This window comes from Drosophila teissieri, chromosome 2L (genome assembly GCF_016746235.2).
Source record: "Drosophila teissieri strain GT53w chromosome 2L, Prin_Dtei_1.1, whole genome shotgun sequence".
NCBI lineage: Eukaryota > Metazoa > Arthropoda > Insecta > Diptera > Drosophilidae > Drosophila > Drosophila teissieri.
In genome coordinates, this window is record NC_053029.1 from 12,603,428 (window position 1) to 12,626,703 (window position 23,276).

General features: G+C 35.8%; 2 protein-coding genes across 2 annotated transcripts; one reads left to right on the forward strand and one right to left on the reverse strand.

Annotated features, from left to right (window-relative positions):
* Window positions 1-247: 247 nt before the first annotated feature.
* Window positions 248-1,823, reverse strand: LOC122626538. Its single transcript, XM_043806836.1, has 3 exons — window positions 1,642-1,823; window positions 1,420-1,486; window positions 248-1,370 (listed from the first exon to the last, which is right to left on the reverse strand). The coding sequence occupies exons 1-3, from the start codon at window positions 1,795-1,797 to the stop codon at window positions 880-882; spliced, it is 714 nt and encodes a 237-aa protein (XP_043662771.1). The 5' UTR covers window positions 1,798-1,823; the 3' UTR covers window positions 248-879.
* Window positions 1,824-5,059: 3,236 nt separating this feature from the next.
* Window positions 5,060-6,157, forward strand: LOC122617668. The gene is made up of 2 exons (XM_043793610.1): window positions 5,060-5,646; window positions 5,702-6,157. The coding sequence occupies exons 1-2, from the start codon at window positions 5,068-5,070 to the stop codon at window positions 5,708-5,710; spliced, it is 588 nt and encodes a 195-aa protein (XP_043649545.1). The 5' UTR covers window positions 5,060-5,067; the 3' UTR covers window positions 5,711-6,157.
* Window positions 6,158-23,276: the final 17,119 nt, after the last annotated feature.

Consider the following 23,276-nt stretch of genomic DNA (forward strand, 5'->3'; position numbering starts at 1 on the left):
GGCCAATCGAAGGGCCGCACACGCTCGTCGCCATTTCTGGCGAACATCTGCCTGAGATGGGCGTACTAAGCTCGATTGGTCCTGTATATTATCGTATCGATGATATTTTTTGTATCAAAACAAAATGATGATAATATTTTAAATATCACAAAAAATATCGATATATTGATATTTTTGATATTTTTTTGTTTCAAATAAAATATTTTCCCCGCACAATAAAAATATAAAAGTTTCTTATTAACTTGATTTCCATATTTCATTTCATATTTTCATTTAAACTTAATATATCATAACTTAAATTCATGAATGTCTTATAGAGATCATAATAATAATAATACGGATAATTTTACAGATAATAATACATTTCATATGTTAATGCCAAAACTTAGAATTCAGAGATTTTAAAAACACTCGTTCAGTAATGTGTTTGTCCGTCATCCGGCTTTGTGCGTCGCACACTACACATTTTATGGCGGACGCCAACCGCTCTGAAGGCACTGAGCTTCCCGGAGTTATTAAGTATCTCATGGCCAAGCGGTAAAGGCCCGGCATTGTTGCCTTGTGGCCTTTCCATACTTCGATGGGATTGCTTTCCCAAGCAGCTTGGGGCAAGCTAAAATATAGTTAAAGCTCCTTGCTCTCCTTGTTCTGATCGTCCAACTCTTTTGCAATGGAGCTGTTATGGCAGCTCATGAAGTCCCCCAAATCCTGAGAGCTGTCGACTTCGGAAATCTGTAAAAGTTTAAATAATTAGTATCTGTACGAACGCCTCCTTGGCGCGCTTTCCGTCTTCTGTCTCCATGTTTAATTTGTTTATTTGATTTCATATCAAAGCTATCAGAGGAATTACTAAGCTAACAGTCACGTACTGCTCACCACTTATTTGCTCCGTGGCTGAAGGAGACTACATAGTTCCCTACATATAGTAATTTCTGATGAATTCAACATTTCGGGAAGTCCCTTAGCGTGTTCAGATTTATTAATTAAAATTACTGCGACTTTGTTCGCTAGGTTGAGGAACGCTTGCATCATGTCCAGACACGAGTTCCACCGGGTGTCTATGTTTTGGACTAGGGTTTTTATTTTCCCTTCCGGAGTGCCCTCATCCGCTTGCGCTTTTCTCAGTAGGTCCATCATGGCCGTGCTATGTTTAAAGTGCATCACGATTCGCTTAATTTTATCCAAAATAAGAATAAGAAAACAAGTAAGAAGAAGTAAGAAACAAGTAATAAGTAAAGTTTTAAAATGCGGCACACATTTTTTCTGGTGCCCTTGTAATCCTTCCTTCTCTACACACCGCACTGTCATGTTGTCTTTGCAAATCATAAAAACGATTGCATCTGTGATTTCTTTGGTTTTGAAACCGTCATCTATAATAAAAGTATTTTTAAATTATAAACAGGTTTAAAACACACTTACCTTTAAACGCCTCAGCAGTCTTAAACGACTCGGTTATCGTGAAAACATTTTCGAAGTTTGTTGACAGCTAAGAATAAAAATAAATTAATCTATGTTGTGAGCCACGTGTATGTACGCGTTTGTTCTTCGATTTTCAGTAGAATCGTCTATTTTCAGTGGAATTTTGAACTTTCTGAAATCTGAACATACACACACATACATACATATGCCATATGCACATACCTTCTTTTTCGCACATTTTACGAAAACATCGTTATGTTTATTTTTAAGGTGCGAGGACATGTTTGAAGTGTTTCCACTGGTTTTTATTATTCTTTCGCACAGTTTGCATTTTGCAGTCCCGTTTTTTATTTCGATGTAATTTGATTTTATATTCATTTTGTCACGTGCACGTGTACTCGGTAAAAGCGTCGCAATCGGAGTGACCGAAGGAAAAATATCAAAAAAAAATATCACAATACCGATATTTGGGCAAAAAAATATCACGATATAAATATATCATTTACAGAAAAAAATATCGATATATTGATATTTTGATATATTATCAACAACCCTATTCCTATCCCACTCTGCTCTGGGAATGGTGGAATTGATGTAAAACTTCCGCCTGTACTCTACTGGGGTGTCGGGAGTCGATAATGATACCACCACAGAACGTAAGTTACTGTAGTAGACGTTTTCAGCCATTGGTACCGTTATCCCATTTTTGTCAATCAATGGACCTGAGATTACAGGAATGTAACAAAGTGTGCCAACTTTTACTATTCCAATGCAATCAAGAACCTTCCTCACAGGTCCTGGTAGAAAGATCACCGCTCGACACAACTTGTCGAACTCGGCACTACGGGTCAGCACTGCCGCTTTATCGTTGAAACGTGGCAGTGGGTAGTTCTCCTGAACAAGTATCACACGATACTCAAATACCGCAAGACAGACACGATAAAGAGCGTACAAATCTGGGGAAACTGTGCTCTGATTGTATGATAGAGAAGTAAACAACGCATAATTCAAGTTTACTCCAACGCCACGACTTGTTATGGATATCATCATTGCCTTGATATTGGCAATTTCTTTAAGTCGGCGATCTACTTCATCCGGTGTTGTTCCGGCATACAACTCGTCTTTTATCTTCTCGTAGTATTTTTCATTCGTTTTCTGTCCCGTAGTTTGACGATGTGCCTCCATTCTGCCTCGGCTATTCTTAGAATGGGATTTTGATGCTTTCTTGTGTCCTTTCGAAGCTCGTTGAGATTTCTTGGTAGTGGTTACTTCACTAGGTAGTTAAACATTTGTCATTTCCATGGTCATGAAGCTTGGTCGGTTTAATAAGTCCGATATCAGAACTATAAAAACCGCTTCTCGGCCTTATGGCTAAGATCAAAGTGTAGATCGCTTCTCGGCCTTATGGCTAAGATCAAAGTCGGCCTTCTTCTTCGCTTCTCGGCCTTACGGCTAAGATCAAAGTCGGCCTTCTTCTTCGCTTCTCGGCCTTATGGGTAGTGGGAAGTCTGTTCTTTTTATTATGTTTTTTACGAAAAAGTCCTGGTCTTTGTAATTCATTGTCTAAATTTTAAATAAAATTCTAAATAAAATTTTAAAATTTAAATACAATTTTTAAACAAAGTTAAAGAAGCGATCAAATATCTCTAAAATTCCAATAATCATGGCGTCTCAGCGAGTGCACGTGTTTGCCTACCCCTTCGTGGGACCATTCCGGTGCTCCGTATGCATGGATGCGTCCGGGATGCATCCCACTAGGTCGCTGGGCGAATACGGCACATACGCTGCGGCATATCAGCACATAACCCGGCGCCACCCACAAGTGGTTATTACATACCGTTGCCGGGTCTGTGGCGCTGATATGCCCCGGGGTATGAAGCAGCTCAAAGCCCATGTGGCCGCGAGCCACCCCGAGACCACCACAGACGCCCACAGGATGCTCGTGGAAGCAGCCACAGCCCCGAACCCTGCTCTACCACTCCCCGCCCCCTCCCTGAGACAGTCAGCGCTGAGCCCTGTGACGCGCGATGCTTCCCGGGAACAGGCCCCATTCTGCGCTGAGCCCCGTTGTCATGGGTGCCAGTGGACGCACTGGAAGGACTGTTGCCCCCATAACACCAACACGACAGATGGCCCCGAGTGCACCGACCGCTGCGCGGACACCATCACCAGCCCCGCAACGGCCGCCTGCCCGCAACGTTCCCCCTGCCCCCACGGGTCAAATAACGGGTGTGACGAGACGGCTCCTGAGAACCGGCAACCAGCCGCCGATGTCGTCTATACCGCCCCGTTCGCCGTCCTCGTCCGTGCTTGCCCGTTCGCCGATCTCGTCCGCGCCGGCCCGTTCGCCGACCACCACCAGGATGACGACCCCCTCCCGCACCGGTCTGGGAGTCTCGGCCCACTAGGTCTCCAAGCAGAAGGACCCCCGAAAGACCCACCAGCACGGCCACAGCGGGCAGGCCCGGAACGCCACGGCCACTGTCGTGCCGTTCAATAGCCACCTGTAGCAAGCAGGCACACTACCGTAACATACACACAGTGATTGTACATACAGTCCTAGATATACATACTCTTAGTTTTAAGTACAATTTTACGCTAATGTTAAGATCGTGCTTACGGACACTACTTTGTGCGTCCCGTTCGCACGATCAGCAACTGACACACCAATACATACATGTAATAGGCTAAGAAGGAACGGAACGAAGAAATAAAGAACACTTCGTTTGTGACAAGAAGAGAGAACGGCCGCATTTGAATCGCCTCCTACAAATTCAGAAGTGGGATTACTGTGAATTTTTTTTTTCACAAAAAACTCAACCTACGAAGCAAAGTAAAAACAATATCTTTAAATATAATCAAATGGAAACCATCGGTGCGGACGATTATACAGCAGCAGAACTGCGCAATTGGTGTGAAAAGCTCAGCATGCAGAAAAGCGGTAACAAGGCCACGCTTGCGGCGCGATTGAACGGTGTGCCCCCAGAAGCCCGAGGAGTTTGCCCGGTGATTGGCGAATTAGAAGGCGAAATCGCTAACAATGATTTGGAGCACGAAATCGTCGGAGAGTCAGCACCAGAGGTCGACATGGAAAGCCCAAGGAGCATGATCGAGGACGCCGCCGCTGGAGTGGTGCCGCCAAGCAGCGAACACTGCACCAATGCTGAAAGCATGAATGTTCATGACGACGCCAGGCCCTCAACATCTACCAATCATCGCGATTCGGAGTTGGCACGCGAGGAACATTTTCCAGAAGTTTCTACGCAGTTCGACGCCATGCAGCGTCAACTAAGGCTGCTCCAATTGGAAAACGAAATGTTGAAATTGGAATCTGCTCGACGCCATAACGCTGCCACATCGGATCAAAACAGCGCTGCCACATCGGGTCATAACAAGGCTACCCCACTAATTCGAAGCAGTGTTGCCAAACCAAATCAACACAAGGATGCCACTCAAGATCAAGAAGTCGCTGGCGGAGATGCCAGATCGGAGGAAGCATTTGTAAATAAACAAACATTGCTAGCAATGGCCAAGGAAATGATTCCGATATTCGACGGTGCTTCTAACAACAAACTCAATGTTAGCACATGGGTCGCCCAGCTCAACGCGGTCTCAAAAATGTTTAAGTTAAGCGACGATGTAATTCGCATGCTAGTGATGTCCAAATTAAAGGACCATGCTCAAATTTGGTTGCACTCTTCGGAACGTTTGCTGACTTTGCCGGTTCAAGAACTTCTATTTCAACTTGGTGAAGCTTTCCACGGTAAGGAGAGCAAAATAATATCTCGACGCAAGTTTCAAGAGCGCAAGTGGAAACCGTCGGAAGATTTCTCCACATACTTCAAAGAAAAAACGCTGTTGGCTACACAGATTCGAATAGACGATGAGGAGCTAATCGACAACATCATTGAAGGGATTCCCGACTCCCTTCTACGACAACAGGCACACATGCACTGTTTTAATTCGTCTGCGCAGATGTTGCACGCATTTGCCAAGGTCTCGTTACGTAAACCGCTACTTTCTCCGGCTGGACGTGTTAAGGTTTCGTTCGATAAGGAACCTGGTTCGGCGCCTCCAAAAAGGTGCTTCAATTGCAATGCTGTTGGGCATTTCGCCGCCGACTGCCGCAAGCCCAAGCGCGAGTATGGAGCCTGCTACGCATGTGGCAGTAAGGATCATCTGGTGTACAACTGCACTGAGAGGAAGTTCGTATCCGACAACGAATATGTAAGACCGTTTAAGATTTATTTTAGTTCAAAACCTAATGAATGCCTGTTTTTAGAATGCCTAATCGATTCTGGAAGTCCAATTAGTTTCATAAAGAAGTCATACGTCGAAAAAATTTTGAAAAAGGAAGATATTACGTTAAATGGAAAGATTCTTAAAAATTATTTTGGCTTAAACGGTAGCCCTTTAGATATAATTGGAAAAATATCATGTTTCGTTATTATCAATAAAGAAATTCTAAATTTTGAGTTACTAATTGTGACAGACAGATCGATGGCATATGGAACAGTTTTGGGAAGAGATTTTATGAAAATTAGTAATTTTAAGATTGTTAGGGAAAAAGATAGTTCAAATGATAGACATTGCGAAAATGATTGTTTAAATGATAGAAACTTTGAAAATTTTATTGCAAATGATAGACATTGTGAAAATGATCGTTCAAATGATAGAAATGTTGAAAATTTTATTGCAAACGATAGATATTGTGAAAATTATGATTCAAATTCCGGAAATGCTGTTTTAAATAATGAAAATTCTGAAGATAATGGTTTAAATGATAGAAAATCTGAAAATGACGTGGCTAATGTCAAAAATTATGGAAATAAGTGTTCAATTAATATAAATAATGGAAATGAGAGCAAAACAAGTAGTCCTTATGACGGATTAGAAATACTATCAATTGAATACCCCGATCCAATAGAATGCAGTCAGTTAAATATTAACGAGAAGTGTGAATCGAATCTAAGAAACAGATTAATAGACGTATTTGATAAACTTTATGTGAATGCGAAACGTCCAGAAATCCCAGCAGTAAAATGGGAAATGAAACTTAATTTTGACAACACAAAACCATTCAATTATCCTCCAAGGCGATTATCATATGCAGAAAAAAGTCAAGTTCAGAATTTATTAGACGATTACTTAAAAGACGGGATTATACGTGCAAGCGAGTCAGAATATGCATCACCAATTGTTCTAGTTAAGAAAAAGTCAGGAGAATTAAGAATGTGCGTTGACTATCGAACTCTCAACAAAAACATGCTAAAAGACAACTACCCTACTCCATTGATAGACGACCTTATTGATAAACTTTCTGAAAAAGTAATTTTCACCAAATTAGATCTTAGAAACGGGTTCTTTCACGTGCATATGCACGAGGACTCAATTAAATACACCGCGTTCACTACACCTATGGGACAGTACGAATGGCTCAGAATGCCGTTCGGCTTACGAAATGCCCCCGCAGTTTTTCAGAGATTTGTAAATAGAATTTTCGCAGATTTGGTAAAAGAGGACAAGGTCCTCATTTACATGGACGATATTTTGATAGCAACAAAAGATAGTAAAAGCCATATAGAAATACTAACAGAAGTGTTTAAGCGATTAGTAGATAACAAACTGGAATTAAGAATAGACAAATGCGAATTCCTTCAAAGTGAAATAAAGTACTTAGGATATGTAATATCAGGTGATGGTATTAAACCAGATTCAAAAGGCATGCAAGCAGTAAGAGATTTTCCAATGCCGACAAAAACTCATGAAGTTCAGAGTTTTCTGGGGTTGTGCTCCTACTTTAGACGATTTGTAAAAGATTTTTCAACAAAGGCAAAACCTTTATACGATCTTGTACGAAAAGATAGAAAATTCGATTTCGGTGCGACAGAGTTAGATTGTTTCGAAACATTAAAAAGAAATCTTCTAGAAGCTCCTATTTTAGCATTGTACAGCCCTACAGATCCAACAGAACTACATTGCGACGCTAGCGCTTTAGGGTTCGGTTCTATTCTTATGCAGAAAAAGAAAGACAATAAGTTTCATCCAGTATTTTACTTTTCAAAACGAACGACTGATGTTGAAGCAAAGTACCACAGTTTCGAATTAGAAACCCTCGCGGTGATTTACTCTTTGCAACGTTTTAGGATTTATCTTCAAGGAATTGAGTTCAAAATAGTCACAGATTGTAGTGCTTTTACTCTAGCATTAAATAAAAAAGATTTAAGTCCAAGAATAGCCAGGTGGGCGCTGTTTCTACAAGATTATGATTACATCTTAGAACATAGGTCCGGTAAGCGCATGCAGCACGTAGATGCACTAAGTAGAAATACAAACATACTAACAATTGATTGTAACTCTTTTGAGGAAAATTTAATTATTTGTCAAAGCAGAGACGAGAAGATCAAAACGATAGCTAAACAGCTACAACAATCAGAACTCAAAGGTTACGAAATGCGTAATGGAATAGTTTATCGAAAGAAGGATAAGGAAGTTCTCTTATTCTATGTACCGAACGAAATGGAAAGCCACGTGTTGTTTAATTATCATGATCAATTAGGACACGTTGGAATAGACAAAATGGTAGAAGTTATTTCAAAAAGCTATTGGTTTCCCAAAGTTAGAGAGAAATGCAAGATACACATTAGCAATTGTTTGAAGTGTATAGCTTATTCTGAAAAGTCTGGAAAAGAAGAGGGATTCCTTCACAACATTCCCAAAGTAAATATTCCATTTGATGTAGTACATATAGACCATTATGGTCCTGTTGATAAAAGTAGGTCGAACAAACACATATTAGTGATTATAGACGCGTTTACAAAGTTCGTAAGACTATATCCTGCAAAAACAACAAAATCAAAGGAAGCAATAGTTGCATTAAAGGACTATTTTAGGGCTTACAGTAGGCCAAAATGTATTATTTCGGACCGCGGGACATGTTTTACCTCTGGGGAATTTCAAGATTTCTTGAAAGAAAGTGAAATAAAACACATAAAGATAGCTACCGGTTCTCCACAGGCTAATGGTCAGGTCGAAAGGGTGAACAGAAGCATAGGTCCCATTATAGCTAAGTTAACTGAACCAGACAAAGGACTGCATTGGGACACTGTTTTAGAAATGGTCGAATATGCGTTAAATAATACAATGCAAAGATCAATTAACCAACATCCAAGTAAAGTTCTGTTTGGAGTATCTCAAAAAGGCAGAGTTATAGATAGTTTAAAAGAAAGGTTAGAAGAAATAAATAAAACAAATGATGACATAAATTTTGAGAAAATTAGAGAAAATGCTGGCAAAAACATCAATAAATTGCAAGAATACAACAAGTTACGAACAGACTCGAAAAGGAAAGATCCTTATAAGTATGAAAAAGAAGATTTGGTGATGATCAAGAATTTCGACTCGCATATAGGCGTATCCAAAAAATTAATCCCCAAGTTCAAAGGTCCATATAGAATAACAAAAGTTTTGCGTAACGATAGGTATGTCGTGGAGGACGTTGAAGGTTTTCAACAGTCTAGACTTCCATACAAGGGAGTTTGGGCAGTAGCAAATATGCGCCCATGGATAAACAAAAGTAAAAGTTAACATGTTTGTAGAGATCAGGAGCTCTCCGGTCAGGATGGCCGATTGTAGCAAGCAGGCACACTACCGTAACATACACACAGTGATTGTACATACAGTCCTAGATATACATACTCTTAGTTTTAAGTACAATTTTACGCTAATGTTAAGATCGTGCTTACGGACACTACTTTGTGCGTCCCGTTCGCACGATCAGCAACTGACACACCAATACATACATGTAATAGGCTAAGAAGGAACGGAACGAAGAAATAAAGAACACTTCGTTTGTGACAAGAAGAGAGAACGGCCGCATTTGAATCGCCTCCTACACACCCAATCTTCCCCTGTCAATAGCCCAATACAACCCCCCCCCCGAAATAGTCATCTCATCACCCACACACAATAGCCCAAGCCCACCTCACAGGGTAGGCGCGGACCGCAAGCACTGGCAGACGCAGCGAAGAGGATCCAACAGATATACAGGACCAATCGACCTCGCGCCATGCGAGAAGTCCTGGGGCAGTCCTCTCCCCCCTGCGATCTGCCAGGCAGAGCTGTGTACGCCCATCTCAGGCAGATGTTCGCCAGAAATGGCGACGAGCGTGTGCGGCCCTTCGATTGGCCCGCCTGGTGCGTGCCAGGAGAAGAGGCCCGCGTGTACACGCTCGTGAGTCCCCTCACACAGGAGGATACCAGGTGATACCAGGTAAAACTGGAGGCATTCATTGTCGGAGCCTTGGGCTCGTGGGACCCTAAGAACGAAAGGGTCCTCAAGACTTTGGGTGTCTCCAGGTTTTATGCTGGCCTGATGCGCAGACTGATGGTGGCCGACACCATCAGGTGGTCCCGGGACATCTATGTGGAGCATGTTTCCGGGATGGTGGCCGACACCATCAGGTGGTCCCGGGACATCTATGTGGAGCATGTTTCCGGGATCAGGCAGTTCACCATGCCAAGTGGAGCTCCCTCCAATTAAAAAATAAAAATTAAAAATAAATAAATAAATAATAATATAAAATTTGAAAAAGAAAAAATAAAAATACAACATTTGGAAAAAAAAAATATTAATAATAATAAAAACCAACACTAAACCCGGCCTGCCCCAGAGGCAGGCAAACATTTACTGGCCATATGGCTAATTTTCTTAATCTGTTCTTATCTGTTTTAGTGTAGTGGGAAGTCTGTTCTTTTTATTATGTTTTTACGAGAGTCCTGAATCGTTCTACTATCTTTGTTTTTTTTTTGTATTGTCTAAATGTTATATAAAATTTGTAAAAGTCAAATTATTATAAGCGATCTATTATCTTTAAACTATAAAAATAGTAGTCATGGCGTCTCAGCGAGTGCACGTATTTGCCTACCCCTTCGTGGGACCCTTCCGTTGCTCCATATGCATGGATGCGTCCGGGATGCATCCCACTAGGTCGCTGTCATACTGTCAATAGCCCAGTACAACCCCCCCGAAGTAGTAATTTCATCACCCACACGCAATAGCCCGAGTCCACCTCACAGGGTAGGCGCGGACCGCAAGCACTGGCAGACGCAGCGAAGAGGATCCAACAAATATACAGGACCAATCGAGCTTAGTACGCCCATCTCAGCCGGATGTTCGCCAGAAATGGCGACGAGCGTGTGCGGCCCTTCGATTGGCCGCCTGGTGCGTGCCAGGAGAAGAGGCCCTCGTGGACGCGCTCGTGAGTCCCCTCACACAGGAGGAGGTGCTCGCACGCCTGAGAAGGGCGCACAGCTCTGCGCCGGGTCCCGATGGTGTCACCTTTGGAAACTTGAAGAAGACAGACCCGAAGGCCTCCATGCTCACGGCTGTATTTAACGCCTGCCCGATCTGTGGAAAAAGTCCAGAACGGTCTTAATTCACAAGAAAGGGGACAGAACTGACCTGTCAAACTGGAGGCCTCTTTCCATGGGTGACACCATCCCCAAACTGTTCGCGGCCGTCATGGCAGACAGGCTGACGGCGTTCCTCACAAACGGAGAAAGGCTCAGCGAGGAGCAAAAAGGCTTCCTCCAGCACGAAGGCTGCCATGAACACAATTTTGTTCTTGGCCAAGTGCTGGAGGAAAGCAGACGTCAAGGCAAGGACCTCGTCATGGGCTGGCGCGGTCGCCGGTATGGGGATCCCTTCGAGGATCCGGACCATAATCCACCAGCTGGCCACCGGCGCCGCGACCACAGCCAAAACCATTGATGGCATGTCGGAAGAGATCCCGATCGAAGCGGGGGTCAGACAGGGCTGCCCAGCCAGCCCAATCCTCTTCAACATGGCAATAGAGCGGGTACTTCGCAAAATCAAAACCGTCAACGCGGGGTACCAGCTCTACGGGAGCCGCATTAGCACGCTGGCGTACGCCGATGACTTGGTGCTAATTGCGAGCTCCCCAGAGGAGATGAGGTCCTTGCTGCGTGCTGCGGACGACGCCGCAATAGAAGCCGGTCTGCACTTCAACCCCGGGAAGAGCGCGACCCTGCACCTCACGGGGAAGAAATCCTTGCGGAAGGCAGTGCAGACCGGCTTCCTCGTCCGTGGCACGCCAATACCGGCTATGACAGAGGGGGATGCCTACGAATACCTCGGCATCCCCGTGGGTCTAGACGTGGACCAAACACCCAGGGCAGCGATGGAAGCGATAGTCGGGGACATCGCCAAGATAGATGACTCGCTGCTCGCCCAGTGGCAAAAGATCGACGCGGCCCGCACCTTCGTGGCACCGAAGCTTGACTTCGTGCTACGAAGTGGTGCCACCTTGCGGGCCCCGCTGCGTCATCTGGATACAGTCATAAAAAAACACATTAAAAAATGGCTGTATCTGCCGCAGAGGGCCTGAGAGAAGCGGTAAAACGAAAAATAAACCGGGAGCCATCCGGCGACGAGATGGCCCACTTTCTCTCAGGCTCCACTCTATCCGGGAAGACAGCCAGCTTTGGCGACGCCGGATTCTGGTCGAGGGTGAGGATGGCCACCAAAAGGCAAGCTGTGCATCTGGGGGTGCGTTGGGCCTGGAGAGGAGGTGAGCTACTGGTCGAGAGTAGAGGACAAAGAAACCGACCAGTGGCCACCGACTCGAACTCCAGGTCCCAACTCATCCAACGTCTCAGGTGTGCAGCTCAGGATGAGTTCCTGACCATCCTCCTAAATAAACCCGACCAGGGGAAGGTGGCGAAGCTCTCCACGCTATGGCGCGACGAACGGAGCAGAAAAATCGTCATAGTTGACGTGACTGTTCCGTTCGAGAACGGGGCTGAAGCGTTTGATAACGCGACGGGCGAGAAGGAAGAAAAATACCGCCCCCAAGCTGAAGCCCTGCGCGCCATGGGATACCAGGTAAAACTGGAGGCATTCATTGTCGGAGCCTTGGGCTCGTGGGACCCAGGTTTTATGCTGGCCTGATGCGCAGACTGATGGTGGCCGACACCATCAGGTGGTCCCGGGACATTTATGTGGAGCATGTATCCGGGATCAGGCAGTTCACCCTGCCAAGTGGAGCTCCCTCAAACTAAAAACTAACATTCCTAAAAATAAATACATATAAAAAATTTAAAAAAGAAAAAAATAAAATATTTTGGAAAAATTATATATTTTAAAAACTAAAACGAAAATAAATGTTGAACAAAAAAAATTAATAAAAACAAACACTAACGCTCGGGTGAGCCAGGTGGCCTGTCCCAGAGGCTGGCAAACATTCACTGGGAATACTATGGCTCTTTTCAAAAATCTGCTCTTATCAGCTCGCGGCCACGTGGGCTTTGAGCTGCTTCATGCCCCGCGGGATATCAGTATCACAAACCCGGGAACGGTATATAATAGTCACTTGTGGGTGGCGCCGGGCGAATAAATGCGCTCGCTGAGACGCCATGACTACTTTTTAAACAACTAACGACTTGACTTATTCTTTGTTGGACAGTACAAGTTCAATTCTCGCTACTGGTCGAAGGAATGATGAAGGTTCAAGCTGACCGATAGCGAGCAATTTCTACAAATTAAAATTTACACAATTAATGACAAAAATAATAGATCGCTTCCAGATCGCCGAGAAGAAATAACTTGAAACGGCAAGCGAACAGGGTCTCCATGAGCAAACGGTCAGAACCAGTTGGGAATTATAAAAATGCGCACTCGAAAAATGACTCAACGCAACTGTTGCTCAGTAAGAATAGCCTGCTTTTGGGGGTAGTATGCGGAGCAAATAAAAGGAAATCTTTTCATTTTGTAACGAACAATTTGAAAAGCGGTTTATTTAAATAGTTAAATCGCAAAAAAAAAGAAAATCGATTTTCGGACATAATCCAAAAATCATCATCAAAAATTGGAAAAAATTAAAAAAAAATTCAATTTTTTTTGTAAACACAGTTCAATTGAAAATTTACTTAAGATTTCAACGAGATATGACATTCCATATTTGGACCCATATTTCGAATGTTTTGATCAAAGTACTGATATTTAAATCGCAAAAAAACAGAAAATCCATTTTCGGACAAAATCCAAAAATCATCATCAAAAATTGGAAAAAAAATTCTTTTTTTTTTGTAAACACAGTTCGATTGGAAATTGAATTACGAATTCAACGAGATATGACATTCCATATTTGGACCCATATTTCGAATGTTTTGATCAAAATACTGATATTTAAATCGCAAAAAAACAGAAAATCGATTTTCGGACAAAATCCAAAAATCATCATCAAAAATTGGAAAAAAATAAAAAAAAATTCATTTTTTTTGTAAACACAGCTCGATTGGAAATTTAATTACGAATTCAACGAGATATGACATTCCATATTTGGACCCATATTTCGAATGTTTTCATCAAAATACTGATATTTAAATCTCAAAAAAACAGAAAATCGATTTTCGGACCAAATCCAAAAATCATCATCAAAAATTGGAAAAAATTAAAAAAAAAATTAATTTTTTTTTGTAAACACAGTTCGATTGGAAATTTAATTACGAATTCAACGAGGTATGACATTCCATATTTGGACCCATATTTCGAATGTTTTGATCAAAATACTGATATTTAAATCGCAAAAAAACAGAAAATCGATTTTCGGACAAAATCCAAAAATCATCATCAAAAATTGGAAAAAATTAAAAAAAAATTCATTTTTTTTTGTAAACACAGTTTGATTGGAAATTTAATTACGAATTCAACGAGATATGACATTCCATATTTGGACCCATATTTCGAATGTTTTGATCAAAATACTGATATTTAAATCGCAAAAAAACAGAAAATCCATTTTCGGACAAAATCCAAAAATCATCATCAAAAATTGGAAAAAATTAAAAAAAAAATTCATTTTTTTTTGTAAACACAGTTCGATTGGAAATTTAATTACGAATTCAACGAGATATGACATTCCATATTTGGACCCATATTTCGAATGTTTTGATCAAAATACTGATATTTAAATCGCAAAAAAACAGAAAATCGATTTTCGGACAAAATCCAAAAATCATCATCAAAAATTGGAAAAAATTAAAAAAAAATCATGTTTTTTTTGTAAACACAGTTCGATTGGAAATTTAATTACGAATTCAACGAGATATGACATTCCATATTTGGACCCATATTTCGAATGTTTTGATCAAAATACTGATATTTAAATCGCAAAAAAACAGAAAATCCACTTTCGGACAAAATCCAAAAATCATCATCAAAAATTGGAAAAAATTAAAAAAAAATCATTTTTTTTTGTAAACACAGTTTGATTGGAAATTTAATTACGAATTCAACGAGGTATGACATTCCATATTTGGACCCATATTTCGAATGTTTTGATCAAAATACTGATATTTAAATCGCAAAAAAACAGAAAATCGATTTTCGGACAAAATCCAAAAATCATCATCAAAAATTGGAAAAAATTAAAAAAAAATTCATTTTTTTTTGTAAACACAGTTTGATTGGAAATTTAATTACGAATTCAACGAGATATGACATTCCATATTTGGACCCATATTTCGAATGTTTTGATCAAAATACTGATATTTAAATCGCAAAAAAACAGAAAATCGATTTTCGGACAAAATCCAAAAATCATCATCAAAAATTGGAAAAAATTAAAAAAAAATTAATTTTTTTTTTTGTAAACACAGTTTGATTGGAAATTTAATTACGAATTCAACGAGATATGACATTCCATATTTGGACCCATATTTCGAATGTTTTGATCAAAATACTGATATTTAAATCGCAAAAAAACAGAAAATCGATTTTCGGACAAAATCCAAAAATCATCATCAAAAATTGGAAAAAATTAAAAAAAAATCATTTTTTTTGTAAACACAGTTCGATTGGAAATTTAATTACGAATTCAACGAGATATGACATTCCATATTTGGACCCATATTTCGAATGTTTGATCAAAATACTGATATTTAAATCGCAAAAAAACAGAAAATCGATTTTCGGACAAAATCCAAAAATCATCATCAAAAATTGGAAAAAATTAAAAAAAAAATCATGTTTTTTTTGTAAACACAGTTCGATTGGAAATTTAATTACGAATTCAACGAGATATGACATTCCATATTTGGACCCATATTTCGAATGTTTTGATCAAAATACTGATATTTAAATCGCAAAAAAACAGAAAATCGATTTTCGGACAAAATCCAAAAATCATCATCAAAAATTGGAAAAAATTAAAAAAAAAATTCATTTTTTTTTGTACGAATTCAACGAGATATGACATTCCATATTTGGACCCATATTTCGAATGTTTTGATCAAAATACTGATATTTAAATCGCAAAAAAACAGAAAATCGATTTTCGGACAAAATCCAAAAATCATCATCAAAAATTGGAAAAAATTAAAAAAAAAATCATGTTTTTTTTGTAAACACAGTTCGATTGGAAATTTAATTACGAATTCAACGAGATATGACATTCCATATTTGGACCCATATTTCGAATGTTTTGATCAAAATACTGATATTTAAATCGCAAAAAAACAGAAAATCGATTTTCGGACAAAATCCAAAAATCATCATCAAAAATTGGAAAAAATTAAAAAAAAATCATGTATTTTTTGTAAACACAGTTCGATTGGAAATTTAATTACGAATTCAACGAGATATGACATTCCATATTTGGACTCATATTTCGAATGTTCTGATCAAAATACTGATATTTAAATCGCAAAAAAACAGAAAATCGATTTTCGGACAAAATCCAAAAATCATCATCAAAAATTGGAAAAAATTAAAAAAAAAATGCATTTTTTTTTTGTAAGCACAGTTCGATTGGAAATTTAATTACGAATTCAACGAGATATGACATTCCATATTCGGACCCATATTTCGAATGTTTTGATCGAAATACTGATATTTAAATCGCAAAAAAAAGAAAATCGATTTTCGGACAAAATCCAAAAATCATCATCAAAAATTGGAAAAAATTAAAAAAAAAAAATTCATTTTTTTTTGTAAACACAGTTTGATTGGAAATTTAATTACGAATTCAACGAGATATGACATTCCATATTTGGACCCATATTTCGAATGTTTTGATCAAAATACTGATATTTAAATCGCAAAAAAACAGAAAATCGATTTTCGGACAAAATCCAAAAATCATCATCAAAAATTGGAAAAAATTAAAAAAAAATCATTTTTTTTTGTAAACACAGTTCGATTGGAAATTTAATTACGAATTCAACGAGATATGACATTCCATATTTGGACCCATATTTCGAATGTTTGATCAAAATACTGATATTTAAATCGCAAAAAAACAGAAAATCGATTTTCGGACAAAATCCAAAAATCATCATCAAAAATTGGAAAAAATTAAAAAAAAATTCATTTTTTTTGTAAACACAGTTCGATTGGAAATTTAATTACGAATTCAACGAGATATGACATTCCATATTTGGACCCATATTTCGAATGTTTGATCAAAATACTGATATTTAAATCGCAAAAAAACAGAAAATCGATTTTCGGACAAAATCCAAAAATCATCATCAAAAATTGGAAAAAATTAAAAAAAAATCATTTTTTTTTGTAAACACAGTTGATTGGAAATTTAATTACGAATTCAACGAGATATGACATTCCATATTTGGACCCATATTTCGAATGTTCTGATCAAAATACTGATATTTAAATCGCAAAAAAACAGAAAATCGATTTTCGGACAAAATCCAAAAATCATCATCAAAAATTGGAAAAAATTAAAAAAAATTCATTTTTTTTTGTAAACACAGTTCGATTGGAAATTTAATTACGAATTCAACGAGATATGACATTCCATATTTGGACCCATATTTCGAATGTTTTGATCAAAATACTGATATTTAAATCGCAAAAAAACAGAAAATCGATTTTCGGACAAAATCCAAAAATCATCATCAAAAATTGGAAAAAATTAAAAAAAAAATCATTTTTTTTGTAAACACAGTTCGATTGGAAATTTAATTACGAATTCAACGAGATATGACATTCCATATTTGGACCCATATTTCGAATGTTTTGATCAAAATACTGATATTTAAATCGCAAAAAAACAGAAAATCGATTTTCGGACAAAATCCAAAAATCATCATCAAAAATTGGAAAAAATTAAAAAAAAAATTCATTTTTTTTTGTAAACACAGTTCGATTGGAAATTTAATTACGAATTCAACGAGATATGACATTCCATATTTGGACCCATATTTCGAATGTTTTGATCAAAATACTGATATTTAAATCGCAAAAAAACAGAAAATCCATTTTCGGACAAAATCCAAAAATCATCATCAAAAATTGGAAAAAATTAAAAAAAAAATTCATTTTTTTTTGTAAACACAGTTCGATTGGAAATTTAATTACGAATTCAACGAGATATGACATTCCATATTTGGACCCATATTTCGAATGTTTTGATCAAAATACTGATATTTAAATCGCAAAAAAACAGAAAATCGATTTTCGGACAAAATCCAAAAATCATCATCAAAAATTGGAAAAAATTAAAAAAAAATTCATTTTTTTTTGTAAACACAGTTCGATTGGAAATTTAATTACGAATTCAACGAGATATGACATTCCATATTTGGACCCATATTTCGAATGTTTTGATCAAAATACTGATATTTAAATCGCAAAAAAACAGAAAATCGATTTTCGGACAAAATCCAAAAATCATCATCAAAAATTGGAAAAAATTAAAAAAAAATCATTTTTTTTTGTAAACACAGTTCGATTGGAAATTTAATTACGAATTCAACGAGATATGACATTCCATATTTGGACCCATATTTCGAATGTTTTGATCAAAATACTGATATTTAAATCGCAAAAAAACAGAAAATCGATTTTCGGACAAAATCCAAAAATCATCATCAAAAATTGGAAAAAATTAAAAAAAAAATTCATTTTTTTTTGTAAACACAGTTCGATTGGAAATTTAATTACGAATTCAACGAGATATGACATTCCATATTTGGACCCATATTTCGAATGTTTTGATCAAAATACTGATATTTAAATCGCAAAAAAACAGAAAATCGATTTTCGGACAAAATCCAAAAATCATCATCAAAAATTGGAAAAAATTAAAAAAAAAATTCATTTTTTTTTGTAAACACAGTTCGATTGGAAATTTAATTACGAATTCAACGAGATATGACATTCCATATTTGGACCCATATTTCGAATGTTTTGATCAAAATACTGATATTTAAATCGCAAAAAAACAGAAAATCCATTTTCGGACAAAATCCAAAAATCATCATCAAAAATTGGAAAAAATTAAAAAAAAAATTCATTTTTTTTGTAAACACAGTTTGATTGGAAATTTAATTACGAATTCAACGAGATATGACATTCCATATTTGGACCCATATTTCGAATGTTTTGATCAAAATACTGATATTTAAATCGCAAAAAAACAGAAAATCGATTTTCGGACAAAATCCAAAAATCATCATCAAAAATTGGAAAAAATTAAAAAAAAATTCATTTTTTTTTGTAAACACAGTTCGATTGGAAATTTAATTACGAATTCAACGAGATATGACATTCCATATTTGGACCCATATTTCGAATGTTTGATCAAAATACTGATATTTAAATCGCAAAAAAACAGAAAATCGATTTTCGGACAAAATCCAAAAATCATCATCAAAAATTGGAAAAAATTAAAAAAAAATCATTTTTTTTTGTAAACACAGTTCGATTGGAAATTTAATTACGAATTCAACGAGATATGACATTCCATATTTGGACCCATATTTCGAATGTTTTGATCAAAATACTGATATTTAAATCGCAAAAAAACAGAAAATCGATTTTCGGACAAAATCCAAAAATCATCATCAAAAATTGGAAAAAATTAAAAAAAAATCATTTTTTTTTGTAAACACAGTTCGATTGGAAATTTAATTACGAATTCAACGAGATATGACATTCCATATTTGGACCCATATTTCGAATGTTTGATCAAAATACTGATATTTAAATCGCAAAAAAACAGAAAATCGATTTTCGGACAAAATCCAAAAATCATCATCAAAAATTGGAAAAAATTAAAAAAAAATCATTTTTTTTTGTAAACACAGTTCGATTGGAAATTTAATTACGAATTCAACGAGATATGACATTCCATATTTGGACCCATATTTCGAATGTTTTGATCAAAATACTGATATTTAAATCGCAAAAAAACAGAAAATCGATTTTCGGACAAAATCCAAAAATCATCATCAAAAATTGGAAAAAATTAAAAAAAAATCATTTTTTTTTGTAAACACAGTTCGATTGGAAATTTAATTACGAATTCAACGAGATATGACATTCCATATTTGGACCCATATTTCGAATGTTTTGATCAAAATACTGATATTTAAATCGCAAAAAAACAGAAAATCGATTTTCGGACAAAATCCAAAAATCATCATCAAAAATTGGAAAAAATTAAAAAAAAATCATGTTTTTTTTGTAAACACAGTTCGATTGGAAATTTAATTACGAATTCAACGAGATATGACATTCCATATTTGGACCCATATTTCGAATGTTTTGATCAAAATACTGATATTTAAATCGCAAAAAAACAGAAAATCGATTTTCGGACAAAATCCAAAAATCATCATCAAAAATTGGAAAAAATTAAAAAAAAAATCATGTTTTTTTTGTAAACACAGTTCGATTGGAAATTTAATTACGAATTCAACGAGATATGACATTCCATATTTGGACCCATATTTCGAATGTTTTGATCAAAATACTGATATTTAAATCGCAAAAAAACAGAAAATCGATTTTCGGACAAAATCCAAAAATCATCATCAAAAATTGGAAAAAATTAAAAAAAAATTCATTTTTTTTTGTAAACACAGTTCGATTGGAAATTTAATTACGAATTCAACGAGATATGACATTCCATATTTGGACCCATATTTCGAATGTTCTGATCAAAATACTGATATTTAAATCGCAAAAAAACAGAAAATCGATTTTCGGACAAAATCCAAAAATCATCATCAAAAATTGGAAAAAATTAAAAAAAAATTCATTTTTTTTTGTAAACACAGTTTGATTGGAAATTTAATTACGAATTCAACGAGATATGACATTCCATATTTGGACCCATATTTCGAATGTTCTGATCAAAATACTGATATTTAAATCGCAAAAAAACAGAAAATCGATTTTCGGACAAAATCCAAAAATCATCATCAAAAATTGGAAAAAATTAAAAAAAAATTCATTTTTTTTTGTAAACACAGTTCGATTGGAAATTTAATTACGAATTCAACGAGATATGACATTCCATATTTGGACCCATATTTCGAATGTTTTGATCAAAATACTGATATTTAAATCGCAAAAAAACAGAAAATCGATTTTCGGACAAAATCCAAAAATCATCATCAAAAATTGGAAAAAATTAAAAAAAAATTCATTTTTTTTTGTAAACACAGTTCGATTGGAAATTTAATTACGAATTCAACGAGATATGACATTCCATATTTGGACCCATATTTCGAATGTTTTGATCAAAATACTGATATTTAAATCGCAAAAAAACAGAAAATCGATTTTCGGACAAAATCCAAAAATCATCATCAAAAATTGGAAAAAATTAAAAAAAAAATTCTTTTTTTTTTGTAAACACAGTTCGATTGGAAATTTAATTACGAATTCAACGAGATATGACATTCCATATTTGGACCCATATTTCGAATGTTTTGATCAAAATACTGATATTTAAATCGCAAAAAACCGAAAATCGATTTTCGGACAAAATCCAAAAATCATCATCAAAAATTGGAAAAAATTAAAAAAAAAATTCATTTTTTTTTGTAAACACAGTTTGATTGGAAATTTAATTACGAATTCAACGAGATATGACATTCCATATTTGGACCCATATTTCGAATGTTTTGATCAAAATACTGATATTTAAATCGCAAAAAAACAGAAAATCGATTTTCGGACAAAATCCAAAAATCATCATCAAAAATTGGAAAAACTTAAAAAAAAAATTAATTTTTTTTGTAAACACAGTTCGATTGGAAATTTAATTACGAATTCAACGAGATATGACATTCCATATTTGGACCCATATTTCGAATGTTTGATCAAAATACTGATATTTAAATCGCAAAAAAACAGAAAATCGATTTTCGGACAAAATCCAAAAATCATCATCAAAAATTGGAAAAAATTAAAAAAAAATTCATTTTTTTTTGTAAACACAGTTGATTGGAAATTTAATTACGAATTCAACGAGATATCACATTCCATATTTGGACCCATATTTCGAATGTTCTGATCAAAATACTGATATTTAAATCGCAAAAAAACAGAAAATCGATTTTCGGACAAAATCCAAAAATCATCATCAAAAATTGGAAAAAATTAAAAAAAAAATGCATTTTTTTTGTAAACACAGTTCGATTGGAAATTTAATTACGAATTCAACGAGATATCACATTCCATATTTGGACCCATATTTCGAATGTTTTGATCAAAATACTGATATTTAAATCGCAAAAAACCGAAAATCGATTTTCGGACAAAATCCAAAAATCATCATCAAAAATTGGAAAAAATTAAAAAAAAATTCATTTTTTTTTGTAAACACAGTTCGATTGGAAATTTAATTACGAATTCAACGAGATATGACATTCCATATTTGGACCCATATTTCGAATGTTTGATCAAAATACTGATATTTAAATCGCAAAAAAACAGAAAATCGATTTTCGGACAAAATCCAAAAATCATCATCAAAAATTGGAAAAAATTAAAAAAAAATCATTCTTTTTTGTAAACACAGTTCGATTGGAAATTTAATTACGAATTCAACGAGATATCACATTCCATATTTGGACCCATATTTCGAATGTTTTGATCAAAATACTGATATTTAAATCGCAAAAAACCGAAAATCGATTTTCGGACAAAATCCAAAAATCATCATCAAAAATTGGAAAAAATTAAAAAAAAATTCATTTTTTTTTGTAAACACAGTTCGATTGGAAATTTAATTACGAATTCAACGAGATATGACATTCCATATTTGGACCCATATTTCGAATGTTCTGATCAAAATACTGATATTTAAATCGCAAAAAAACAGAAAATCGATTTTCGGACAAAATCCAAAAATCATCATCAAAAATTGGAAAAAATTAAAAAAAAATTCATTTTTTTTTGTAAACACAGTTCGATTGGAAATTTAATTACGAATTCAACGAGATATGACATTCCATATTTGGACCCATATTTCGAATGTTTTGATCAAAATACTGATATTTAAATCGCAAAAAAACAGAAAATCGATTTTCGGACAAAATCCAAAAATCATCATCAAAAATTGGAAAAAATTAAAAAAAAATTCATTTTTTTTTTGTAAACACAGTTCGATTGGAAATTTAATTACGAATTCAACGAGATATGACATTCCATATTTGGACCCATATTTCGAATGTTTTGATCAAAATACTGATATTTAAATCGCAAAAAAACAGAAAATCGATTTTCGGACAAAATCCAAAAATCATCATCAAAAATTGGAAAAAATTAAAAAAAAAATTCATTTTTTTTTGTAAACACAGTTCGATTGGAAATTTAATTACGAATTCAACGAGATATGACATTCCATATTTGGACCCATATTTCGAATGTTTTGATCAAAATACTGATATTTAAATCGCAAAAAACAGAAAATCGATTTTCGGACAAATCCAAAAATCATCATAAAAATTGGAAAAAAATTAAAAAAAATCATGTTTTTTTGTAAACACAGTTTGATTGGAAATTTAATTACGAATTC